The sequence below is a fragment of the Colius striatus genome, chromosome 16, assembly GCF_028858725.1.
Source record: "Colius striatus isolate bColStr4 chromosome 16, bColStr4.1.hap1, whole genome shotgun sequence".
NCBI classification, from domain to species: domain Eukaryota; kingdom Metazoa; phylum Chordata; class Aves; order Coliiformes; family Coliidae; genus Colius; species Colius striatus.
Window position 1 is genome coordinate 17,411,692 of NC_084774.1, and position 12,948 is coordinate 17,424,639.

The 12,948-nt window shown below is 51.1% G+C and overlaps 1 protein-coding gene across 1 annotated transcript in view; it reads right to left on the bottom strand.

Annotated features, from left to right (window-relative positions):
• Positions 1-550: 550 nt before the first annotated feature.
• The window catches only part of JPH2 (junctophilin 2), a 33,406-nt gene continuing 21,008 nt past the window's right edge, over positions 551-12,948 (bottom strand). The window contains exons 3-6 of the mRNA XM_062009228.1: positions 9,320-9,438; positions 5,201-5,982; positions 4,073-4,170; positions 551-3,069 (exon numbers count right to left, since the gene is read on the bottom strand). Of these exons, the coding sequence (XP_061865212.1) occupies positions 4,090-4,170; positions 5,201-5,982; positions 9,320-9,438 (982 nt within the window). The 3' untranslated portion in view covers positions 551-3,069; positions 4,073-4,089. The remainder of the gene's footprint in view (positions 3,070-4,072; positions 4,171-5,200; positions 5,983-9,319; positions 9,439-12,948) is intronic.

The window sequence follows — 12,948 nt, forward strand, 5'->3', positions numbered from 1 at the left end:
TCCCTCACACACTGCTCTTCCCCCCAGCTGCCATTTCCCCACCCCCTGTGCCTGGTTATCTGCTCACTCTGGCCGTTTCAAGGGGCAGTGAGAGGACAGACCATGGGTGCAGAAGAATCACTCCTCTCCAAGCCCAAGAGGACCATGGCACTGGAGAAGCAGACAGAGATGAGATACACAGCTTGGAAGAAACCTGGCAGCAGCCCTGGGGTCGGGAGACAGCAAAGGGACTGACAGCAGCTGTCTGCGTGGCCTGGGCAGGCTTTGGGCCAGAGAGCTGCCTTTCCTTCTGGCCCCAGGCAACCTCTGGCAGAGGCCAGCAGGATGGCAGTGCACAGAGCTTGCTCAGAGAGCTGGAGGTGACCTCAAATGTCTGGCATCAAGCTTCTAAAAAGCAGGAAGTGAAAACAATTCCCTTTGCACCGTAACCCTCATCAACAACAACAGCAACAGTAAGCTTTTCAAAACTGATATTTAAGACTGGAGTGAATGTGTCAACTTGGAAAGCAGAAACCTGGAGAACCCCCTGCAAAGATCCAGATGGGTACAGTGAGCAGATAACTGTTTATTATTGCACGTAATCCAGCAGAACAACCGACAGAGAACTCGGGACAGCAGTAGGCAGGTTGTAGTAAACAGCTCACAAAATCGGTGGTGAAGGTATTTTTGTGTGAAGAGTGAAATGTATCTGCATCTTTGTAAGACCTGAAAAGTATAACACGACATCCTAGTCAGTTTTGAAAGCATGCAGTTTGAGGTAAATCTGTTATCTTTGCATCTAAGAAAAGGAAATCCCTAAGGGGCTATATAGATATGTCTATATACCCACATCTCAGCACGACGTGGATATATTTATACGTCACATACAAGCAAATCTACCTACTTTTCTCAGAAGGTTACTAGGAGGAAAGCACAGTACTGAGTGCACATCACATGCATAAAAAATTGGGAGGGGGGAGGATTATCTTAGCACTGTTGAAAAAGATCCATTTCTTGTGCTTAAGAGATAAATAAAAGCCCCTCAGGTCTCTCAACAGAAATTGTCTTGGTGGTTAATAAAAGCAGTTGGCATATTGAAACTCCAGAGCTGACAAGTGAGTGCCAGCCAACAGAGATAAAACATCAGAGGCAGCAGAGCCTGGGGTTTGCAATACATTTATACTTAAGAAAAAAGAAAACAAACAAACAAACAAACAAAATAAAAGAAGCAAACTGCTACTAAACTATGCTCTGTGGAAGTGTAGGTGATGCTGCACAGCTTTCTCAGGACTGGTACAGCCACATGGCTTTTAGAAAGGGATCACATTCACTTCTCCCACAGGTAACACCACATATTTGCTACTGTGGCAGGCAACATTCCTGAGCTGAGTAAGGTTAAAAAATAAACTTGGTTCACAAAGAAAAGTACTGAATTATTCTCACTCCCTTATGCCATAATTAGAGCAGATAAATGAGGCAGGTTTTGCCCTGTATCTCCAGTCAGTGTAAACCCCTGTCTGTCTGCCACCCCATCTCTGAAATCCATCCAGATTGACCTTTGGAGCAGATTGGGCATCTGGGTTTTTTTCCTTAACCATCATTTCCCCGTTCTTTCCAGTCCCTCAGGTTTTCCCACCCAGTCCTGTGCTGTGGGATTTCAGGATACACAGAGGTGTACAACTGACTATAAATAATGTTTCCAATGATCTTCAAAAGGGAGAAGGCAACACGTACCGCTCTTAAAAGAAGGAAGAAACATGTCCAAGCACTCAGCCTCACACTAAACTGTCACTTCATCCATGCTGACTTTCTAAGCTCGCATTGCTAAGGATCAGAGCAGAAGATAGTGGGAACATCTCCTTCCAAAGGCCACTCTGTGTTGCAGCTTTGGGAAGAATCGGTGCAGGTCTCTCCACCTCACACGCAAGAGCAACAGCTACAATAATCCCCACTGTGCTCTGCTGTTGCTGAAAGCCTGGCCTCACATTCAAACACAGTGGAGTCACTCCAATCTCTGCACCTTGTTTTTTCTCTCAGCCATCACATAACCTCTCCCACAACAGCCACTCTCTATCCTCTGGCTGGAAAGTCTGGTCACTCTGGTGCAAGGAGAAAGCGCGAGAGCCCCCCTGCAGCCCGGCACACCAAGGGGAGGAAACTGGGGGCCTCTGGAGGTATTTTTCACCAAGTACCTCCTTTTCATTCTAACTCACAACACTTACAGAGAAAACAAAAGGGGGAAAGGGACAAATGGAGCACAGCTACTTCCTTCCCTGTTACAGTGGGACGCCTCCCACCGCAAAAGGCTCCCGCGCAGGGCACCGCTGGTGATGGGAGCGCGCTCGGACGGCGCCTGGTCCCACAACAGGCCCCATCTGCACCCACAGCACCCCCCACACACACCAGCAGCCTCGGACCAGCCCGTCCCTCACCCCCCACCCTGTGGCCCCGCTCTGTGGCAGCCATGGGCAGGACTCTGGTTACACTTCAACAAGCACAACTTCAACTTGCTCCTCCTCTCAGTGCTCCATACGTGGAAAAGCGACTCCAGGCGACGGGGAAAAAGGAAAGATTATTTTGGTTTGTCCCTTTGGATGACATCCCAGCACAGAAGGTGACATTGTCCACCCCTCTCGTGAGTCCTTTTGGTGGCTGTGTATTGCTCCATTCCCATGTCATGGATGATAATTCTTTGGGGAATCGCTGACACTGAGTCAACCAAGAAAGTCACAAAACACATCAGTGTGCACGCACGAGACCTTCTCACTTGTTTTCCTACAGCTACAGATAAATCCCTCGTTCCTGGCACGACAGGACAGTTGATGGCTCTGGGGAGAACAACTTAAGGCAACTGCTATTTTATACAAAGAAGAGAAGGAGGCTGAATGGCAGAAACCCTGGCTTTTCCATGGTAGATCGCAGAGGCCAGCCACAGCCTGGGAGCAGGGAGACTGAACTGATCTTCAAGTGCATTCCTTTAAGGTTGGTATTTTAGTGCAACCTTGAGATCACAAGTCCTCCTCTTAGGTGTTTCCAGGTGGCTGAGATTGAATCCCCGCCAAGGTCCGTGGTCTCCATCAGCAGCAAGGCCTGTCCCAGACACAGATGAACAGGAGAGTCAAGGGGAAGCAAAACACGTGACTGACATGTAATCAAGGCTGTCTGCAAGGCTTTCATCTATGCAGGCTGAGAGGGGACGAATAACATGACAAAAAACAGTTTTGTCCCCAGGAGGCCCTGGGAAGGCAGCCCAAAACCCTCACGGGTGCTTGGGAGCTGCCTCTCACATTATGCTCACGGGAGGCCCAAGGGTTGGATGCAGCCTTGAAGGTGGGGCTTTTTTATTCAACATTTGAGCCCAAGGTGACAGAAATCTTGAGCAAAGCCATGACACAAAACCTCACAAGACTTTATTGCCACCAAATCCAAATGCAAACCTTCATTCCAATTCAAGTGAAGACCTGAGCAAGCTCCAGTTTAACCTGAGTCAGACACCAATATTTACCTTTAGTAAAACAACTACATAACATCAGCTGCAGAACTTGCTCTTACAGTGCAGTTAAAGCTGCAAATTTCCCAGGTAGTATTTCCTTTGTGTTCTTGTCTCTTGCTGGGCCGACTGCCAAGAAACACTGCAAGGCACGAGTTACCTGGCAGCAGCCACCACAGAACAGCAAACTGAAAGTGTTTCTTGAAGCATATTGGCAGAAAACAAATCTCAAAGTTAGCAGCAACGTTCTTGCACTGGAAGCCTCACTCTATGAATCATGCCCATGCAACTGGGAAAGCAAAACTCTACTGTGGGATTGTATCTGATCAGCACAGTTCAGTTTCTCAACTTTGAGGAAATGATCTTACAAAAAGACTTGAGAACTTGAACTTGAAATTTATCCTGAGATCATTCTTGGAACAGACAAGGAGTAACTGAGAATCAAAATGCTCAGTGCAAGGTAATTGCATCCACTGAATTAAATGCCCACACATTTTCATCACCATCAGTGACTGACTTGTGTTGGATGTGAAGCTAGTCAGCCCTAAAACATCCACAGTCACGCCTACAACGTGAGGATAAAAATCTCATTGCTCTCCTTACCTTGTCTGAGGGGCTCATCATGTCAAAAAATGTACAAACAGGATGGCCAGACCAATGTTCAGTAAGATGACCATGCAGATCACGATTGTGTTGGGTCCCTGAAAGAAAAACCACAGCTCCAGGTGAGAGACAGATACAGCTTGATTCTGCTCTTCAAAAACACCAGAGTTGTCCCCTCCTCGACACACAGAAATCTGGCACTTAACAACCAGCCTGAATTTCAAACTAGTTGAATTTCTGCCAATCCCTATTCCTACTTTTTCCCTGAAAACTCCTTCTAAGGAGGTTAAATCAGGCTTCTTCTGAGACTAAATCCGATTAAAGCAGACCCTGACAACAGGCACACGAACTGCTAAGTCTGTGTCAAGCTGCTCCTCCCAACTCCTTTCTCCACCCACGTTGCCCATGTTTGTAAAGTCACCATTTTTAAGATGAACAAATGCACCCATATGAGATTGCTCTAACTTCAGCCCCAAACATTTCCAACATATGCTTTTCTAAAGCCTCATTGGAACCATTCAAAGGGCTGCAAGATGGGAAGCAGCAGGCTAATGAAATACCTGGGTTTACAGCTATATTTGCTAACAGCAAAATTCAATTTGAGGGACTATATTTTAAACCTGGGAAATCAGCTGGTGATTTGGTACCACAGTTCAGCTCATCAGGTGTCCCTGCTGCAAAGAAAGGTAGAAGTAACAGGTAAAAAAGAAACTCCACTCAGATTTTTTCTTCCCTGTCCTTACAGTTTTCTCCCAAATTTGGGGAGGAAAAGAAGGGAAGAAAAATGTAAGAAGTTAATCAGGGGATGCCTTTTTTCCTCAAATTTTTAAATAGGGATGTGTCTGAAAGTGTCTCAAAGTGTATCTGCCCTGGTGCAGAGGAAGTTAAAATGGCAGGGTTATGAATGCCAGCCTCAGCTGCCAGGGCAGGATGGGTTGGGAAGGCAGCAGAGAAAGGGAAACCAAGACCCTCCTCTAGCACAGTCTGGGGTCCCCAAAAGAGCCTCTGGGGATGTTCGAGGCTCTGCATCCCTCTGGGCCCTGTCAGACCTCCTGGGGAAAAATAAACAAAGCACCCAGGCAAAGACAGCTCCCAGGGGTGTCTGTCCCCTGGGCTACCCCACATCACCTCTTCGCACTCCTCTGCCTCCTTCGCTGCCGCCACCGGGGTCGGGCCCCGCTTGGCCCCCGCCTTGGGCTCCGTCCGCCCGGGCGGCCTGGCCTCAGTCTTCCTGTCGGCAGAGGGCTCGGCTCGGCCCACGGCCCTGCGCTCGGGGCCGGGCCGCTGCTTCGGCTCCTTGGGCCGGGGCGGCTCCGCCTTGGCTTCCACCTTGGCTGGCGGCTTCTCCTCCTGCTCCTTTGGCGGGGACGGGGTGTCCCCCCGGCGCTGCGGGTTCCCTCGGGGCTCCGGGGAGGGCGGCTCGGGCTCGGGGAGCTGCTCCTCCTCATAGTCCATGGCTGGGGAGACAGAGGAGGTCCGGACAGCGTAGCTGTGGTAGCCCTTGACGAGCTCCACGTCGGGCTCGTGCGCCATCCTCTGCAGCGGCCCGATCTCCATCTGCTCGGTGGGACGGCCCCGGCCCCGCGAGGCCGGCCGGGACTCCCCCTCGGGGGGTGCGGGGCTCCCGCCGCCCGCCTGCCCGCCCGCCTCGGCCCAGCTGCCTGGACGGAGGGCTCCGTCCTGGCGAGGGGCCACCTTGGCTCGCTTGGCCTCAGGAGGGGTGGCGGCAGGGCTGGGGGCCGGGCTGGCACGGCCACGGGCCTCGTCCTGCTCATGGAGCTGGGGGCTCTCGGGGGGCGTGGGGGGCGGCGGGGCGCCCTCGGGCCGTGGTGCCTCCTCCTCCATGTTGATGCCATGCTCAGCGTTCTCCATGATCTCCTGCAGCAGCTTCCGCTTCTGGTACTCGGGGCCTGTGGAGAGAGGGGTTGGTGTGAGGAGCTGCCCCGCAGGCTGGAGGGACAGCGGCTCACTCCAGCTCTTTGTCACCATCACGGCTTTTAAAGCTGTGCCTCCAGCCCCAGGTGGTTTGGGGAGGACAGAGAGGGTCCAAGCTGGAGGCTGGGAGAGGAGGTACTCCCAAACCAGAGCCTGATTCCAGGAGTGATTTCCACCAGGAGAAGGTGGAGGCTCTGAGCTCCAGCACATGCTCTATGGCTGGGAGGAGACTGAGGAGCAGACACAGAGCTCCAAATGAGGGTAAAGAAACAGTGAAAATCTGCAGCCCAGCCAGATGAGGTGTCCTCAGGATAAAGAGTGTCCAGCTCCCATACAAGTTATTGGTGGTTTTTTAATGGCTGGGAAACTCTTCCATGTGGCCTTTTTGGTGTCTAATAACATGGCATCTTCACGGGTGATATAGGAGATCTTCCCTGGGAAAGGCAGGGATCCCCAAACAATCTACCTGTCATCCCTCAGAGTGGGAGAAGCATGTTTGTCAGGGATGGAACAGGGCTGGCAGCTTCATGGCCTTTCAGTCTGCACTGAGCCCTGCAACAGCAGAAAAAATACCTGGCAGCATTGCATGAGGTGACTCAGGGCTTTGGCTTTCATTCTGGCCTCATCTCCCACACTGACTTGTCAGCTCTTAACAACATTGCCCTTGCTTCAATTATTCATCTATTGTTAAATCTTTACTGCTTGTTAACACTAGGCTGTGTCCACAAAGCAAGTTGCAGCCCAGCTTTGGTCTGGGGAAGTCAGTTGGAGCCTGATAATGAAGATACTCCATCGTGCTGGGAGGCTGGCTGAGCAAAACCCCTCACTGAACAATTGGGAATAGCTTTTGGAATAACAACTCTGCACATTGGGACTTGTGCTGAGAAAAGGAGTCCCTGCGTGTCACCATGATGCTCACAGCAAGTGAGAACAAGAAGAGCACGCTCCTTATGGGCAGTGTCAGGTCACAAAGTGGCTTGTCTGAAAGCAAAGCACCTGCTTTTGAAAGAGGCTTTGGCCTCATTCTGCTGAATCCAAATGATGCTAAGGGGTGCAGACACACAGGGCTCCTGAACGGCACAGACCCTGAAGCTGCCTCAAGGCTCATCTCCTCCACCTCATGGACTGATGCAGACTTGAGCCTGGTCAGGAAATTGGGATTGGTGCTCTTTTCCCTCTAATAAATCAGTGGTGTGATCTGCAGGCTGCTCCCTCCTGGCCACACAGGCAGTGCCTCCACTTGGAGGGGGCAGTGGAGAGAAAGAGGGCACTGATTTTAGCTGCCCTGCCCTGCCTGCACCCTCCTGTCAATCAGCAGGCAACCCATTCAGGGCCATTTATTTCTGGCTGCAAGTGGATTATTTGGAAGCCGTTTCAACAGTTGTTCAGACTCCTCAAAATAGGCTGCCTGCAGCTCTAGGCTCCTTGCTCTCTCCTGCTGCTTTCTTCTCCTGAATAATTCACACCAAAAAAACCCCAACTGCCTGGAGGGCACTGCACAGCTCCAGTCCTCCTCACTGCCGCACCTTCACCTCCCAGCATGACATTTCAGCAAGGGCTTTGGCTTACATTCCTCTCCTCTAAGCTACTAGGGTTGATATCCTAATGAAACCCAGGGCTCAATATTTATTAGTGACATGAGGCTTGCTGAGCTGGATTGCCCTGTGCCACACGTAGCAGGGTCTATCTGCCAGGACAGCAAGGAGAAAGGCAGCTGCCCAACACTGCCAGGCACTCCTGGCTGTGCCACCAGCAGCTCTGACTCCTTGTAAAACCCAAGGGTGGACTTCAGTCTGTTCAGTCGTGCAAGAAGAGATATTTCTCCTTGTTGTGCACTTAGGGAATTTGGAGATTTTAAAGGTTCATAGAAGAAAATGGTGCACCAGCAGCTTACAAGGCCATTGAGAGAGGCCAGGACCCAAGCAAGGCCCTCCATAAAAGTGGTGAGGGGATTCAGCACCCAAGGAGAGAGGAGCAGAGGCTGGGCTGCTTCAGGCATTTTGCAGAGGCCGTTTCAATTGTCTCATTCAATTGCCACGAGTGGAAAAAATAATCTAGCTAGATGTCAAAAATCTCCCATCAGGAATTCCATTTTCCTTTGCCTCTGTGCTATAAATACCCCAGTGTGCAAAGGGTGAGTGTGGAGCTGTGAGTGGCAGCTGGGGGGCTTATGTCAGGATCAAGAGACATTTAGGTATTGTTAAATGCAGTGCCATGCACTGGCTCAGGCCCATGCCCGGGTGCTGTGGTGTTTCCCCACTCAAAGCCTTGCTGGGCAGTGGGGAGGAACAGGCAGCCCTCCAGCATGGCACCTCCCCAGCTGTAGGTGTAAGGCAAGGTGAGGGTGCAGGGAATGTAGGCAGATCTGTCAGCAGGACTCTCCTCAGCCAAGAGCTGAGTGTGAGCTGTTCCCCTTTCCCACTGTGTGCCCCACAGGCACCAAAATCAGAGCAGGAGGCAGGTTTTGCTGAGTAGGAGTCAACCTTTGGCTTCTGCTCCCAGTTCTGCTGCTGTGATGGTCCCTTGTGATCCTGCCTCAGCAGCCACAGGGCACTTGTTCCAGGTAACGAAGCCGGATAATAAGAAAGACAGGATAAAAATGTAGGCACTCAGAGCCTTGTCTTCTGCCCTGTTATTCCTTTCCCTCTCTGGAAAGGAAAGCTTTCCAGGAAGAACATCTCTCTAGCTAATTCAGTCTACAGAAAGGTAATGGCATTCACAATGCTGCTTCTAGTATTACACTTCCTATCTACTAATCCTGAGTGCCTGGTCTCACAGCAGGAACATCCCAAGTGTTTTCCCAGCCAAATGATCAGCAGTGATGCTAAGAAACAAACAGGGAATTGGGAAAGCAGTATTTTGTATTAGAAACTTTCTCATAGGCTATTACTAGCTGAGTCTGATCTTACCCTGGTGCAGTGTGGGGCCCCACAAAATATGGGCTTGTGAGTCAGTGTGCAAAGCCATTCCAAGAAAAAGCCCTGAGGGATATATCTACAGGAGCACTGCAAACAGACTCAAGCTCACTGCCTGCCCTGCCTGGTACCAGGAGGGTTTCAGTGTGGGGAGAAACACCAGGGAAGTTGAGGGACTGTGTGTTTTTCCTTAAGCTTTGGTGACATATTCCAGCAGGTACAACTGGTGTGAGGAGGACAGCAAATCATCCAGGGCAGGGGCCTGGCTGAACATGCATGCAAAAGGATTTAGGATAGACAGGGAGGCAACTTGTGGAGTTATAAAGCAGATGAAGCATTTGGGCAACTTCCCCAAGAAAATTGCAAAATCCCTCTTAGAAGATGCCTCTGGTCCTACCTGGCTGGTAGAAGTCTGGGGAGAGCTCCCTGGCCATCATTCTGGCTATGCCCGATTCGTTGTTAGCTGCCTGAGCTGCCTGCTCAGAGCCTTCAGCCTTGGCTTTGGCATGAGCCGTCCTGCAGAGGGAAAAGGGGACAACAGTGAGCACCATCTGTGCCGAGACTGTCCCGGCTCGGGCAGCAGACCCTCTCCAGCAACAGAATCAAATCAGCCCATCGTGCATAACAGCACGATGCTTGCCCACCCGACCCAAAAACCCCCCACTCCGGGAGACAAGACCAGATTCTCAACAAGAGGCACAGATGCTGAGGTGTTGAGCTTGCACAGAAGGGCACAGAGCAGGTGTAGCTGCAAACGCCAGCACGTTCATGTGTTGCAGCAAGGTGGCAGGTGCTGGGAAAGGGGCTCCCTGGGCTGCATAGCCCTGAAAACTCAGCTCAGAGCAATGCCTAAAGCATTGCCCCAGGTGTCGTTGGAGCATAAGGGGACAATAACCTGAGGGCTGCACACTGCTGTGCTCTATCCAGCCCCGAGTGGCTGCACCTCAGCACAGGCAGTGTGCCCCTGCCTAGCACACCAGACACAGTTTACTCCAAATTTCTCTCCATAGCTCTCCAGCAAACAACACACATTGTCCAAGGGGTTCCTTTACCCTTCACAGCCCAGAGGGCTGCTCTCACAGGTGCTGGGAAAAGCAAAGCTATTGCCTCCTTCTGAGCTCGGCTTCCCGAGTCCTCTCCACTCCTCAGCACATCTCCTTGCTCCACAGGGCTATAGGGCTATCAGAGCTATTTTGCTGGCCGGCTGTCGTATTCCTCACATGCCTCACGCTCGGGGCCCTGTGATCTTTATGCTAAAAGCAGGGATGGCTTTACAGTCCAGCTGCTCAAAGTCTGGGAAGGAGCTGACTTCAAACAGCAAAATTGCACCTTAAAAACAAGAGAGGGTGAAGCACCTTGTATTCAACTGCTTTTTTCTGCCTGGGTCTTGCAGAGAGCTGCTTTCCCCATGCTCTCACTACGATGCTTGCCACAGCTCCCCATACCTCCCTTGCTGCACAGAATGGAGCATGCACTGGCTGCAAATGTAAAACCACAGCTTTCTGTGTGTACAGTTAGATAAGCAGTTAGCAGTCCTCAAACACCAATTCACTATGAATTACAACCTTTAATGAGGTCTTAGGGTGTCCAAGGAGCCCTTTTCAGACTCAGGTTGGTATCTGGTCACCTTTTAGGACAAAAAAATGAAGAAATAGGCAGTTCTCCTCCCTGCACTGGAAATGCTCCAGAATGAAATCAGAATTGACTCTTTCCCATTGAACTTAGCCTTAGTAGGCAGACTAGATTACCTTTAGTCTGAATACTCAACAGGTGCAATGAAAAGGTGCTAGAAATGCTGTTTGAGACACTTAGTTGGCAGAAGATATGTATATGCACATACTTACATACACACATCCCTCATTTTGAGTAGCTGCAGTGAAAGACCAAAATGTAGGGCATTAATCCCAGCTGATACAGGCAACAGTGTGACGTGCCAGGAAGATGAAAATGCTGTTCAGGGCCCTGGGATAGAGAAGAGGGTGTAGAGCTGCTGTGGCTCAGTCTCTCTCCCTGGGATGACATCCCTCTTTGCTGAAACCATGATTCATCTCCCTGCCTGCACTCACACCTTATCTCCCTGCTTTTTCTCCACGCTGAGATGCCTGGGATTGTTGCTACTCTTGGTCTTTTTGTCCAAAATTGTTACAGCTCCCGAAAAACCCAGAGACAAGACATGATGAGGCAATTTTAAGCTGCTGCTCACAAGCAGGAGGTCCGAGGCAGCTCTGAACAGAGAAAGCACCTCCTTTTTTGGTAGCATATAATCAGTGTGATTAATTCCCCTATAATCTGGCAGGGGCCAAGGGGGATGTTTCTGTGCTCTCCATGCCTGGGGGATCAGAGCAGGCTGGGCGTGTGGGGCACAGTCTGCCTGGCGCCAGCCCCAGCAAGAAGTGTGTGAAGTGAGGATCCAGCTCTTCACCCTGGCAGGACATACTCCAACCCCTGGCTTTGTCTTGCTGCTCTCAAAGGATGAGATACACCATGCAGAGAGAATATGCTCTGTCCCAAACACTTGCTGGGCCAGGCAGAGGCTAACCCAGCTACTTCCCAGCCAGGTATTCAGCCCACTAGCCCTGGCTGGGGGAGCAGCAGGCAGCTCCTGGCAAGCCAAGGGATGCTTTCCTAAAAGTGAATTCCAAAAAAGCAGTCTGGAAGTGGACTGGAGGCAGGGTTTGCTGCCTCTACTACTAAGGACAGAGCCAGACTCCTGCTGTTGTGTTACCAAATGGGTGCAGGTGGCTCCTGCATGCTCAGGTCTCCTTCAGCATCTGGGGCCAGGGCAAGGGAGGTGTTGGTGACAAGACAGCTCCCCAGATATGCTCTTCTGCTGGAGATTTCTTCCAGAGAAGTTGCTGTCTGCCAAATAGGCCTTGAGTACAGCAATGCTTGCTGGTAAAGAGACCCCAGCCTGGGCTGCAGAGGCTGCAATGAGGATGCTGTGGGTAGTGTGGTGAGTTGAGCTGTCACTGTGAGCCACCATGGCCCCAAGGCTAGGAGAGCTCTACAGCAAGCCCTCCTGGGCATGACACTTAAAATTACCTAAAGGGTAGGTGTCAGGAGGATGGGCAACACTATTTTCTGTAGTGTCTAGCAACAGGACAAGGGGTCATGGGCACAAGTTGGAAGATAAAAAGTGGTACCTGAACACAAGGAAAAAACTCTTTAGTGCTGAGGTGAGGGAGTCTTGGCCCAGGCTGCCCAGGGAGGGTGTGGAGGCTCCTTCTCAGGAGGTTTCCAAACCCACTTGGACACATTCCTGTGTCCCCTGATGGAGGGGAACCTGCTTTAGCAGGGGTTGGGCTGGATGAGTTCTAGAGGTCCCTTCCAACCCTGACCATTCTATGATCCCCCACTACCCCTGGGATGTGAGCTCCATGGCAGCTTTGTCTGTCTCCTTCTCTCTGTGGGACATGTCTGACCTCTGCTCTTGTTCCCCTGCTTGCAAAGTCATCCAGAAGTGTTTTATTTAGGGGCAGCTTCAGATCTGGTTCCTCTGGCACACCACACGTTGGTCCTGTGGCATCCCAGGGAGCCCACAGCACAAGTCAGAGCACGGAGTTCCCCTTGCTGCAGCCTGGCACTGTGCTGATACAGGGATGCTGATACCCTATGCCAGGTACCTCCATCACTGAGATCATTTACTACAGCAGCAGCCAGGAGATGCACATTTGGCGTATAGAGATGTGGCACAGCATTTTAAGTTTATGTCCCCTAGCTGTGCTGCACATCCCCAGGACACAAAGGGAAGGCACTGCTGTTCATAGCCCTCCAAAAAGCCACACTGAGGTTTAGTAACACCATGACAAGTACAGCCTGAGGAAAGGGCCCAGCCATAACAGTAACATCTAACTTTGCCTAGACTATTTCTGAATTTATTATTTATCTGCTGGCAGAGCCTGGGAGTTCAACACAAAGAAAAACTTGGCCCCAGCTACAAAGCAGGAGCCAAACACCAGCTACCTTGGCAGAGCCCAGCATACAAAACCCACAGCACAAAAGCCTCTCCCAGCCTACATCCCAGGG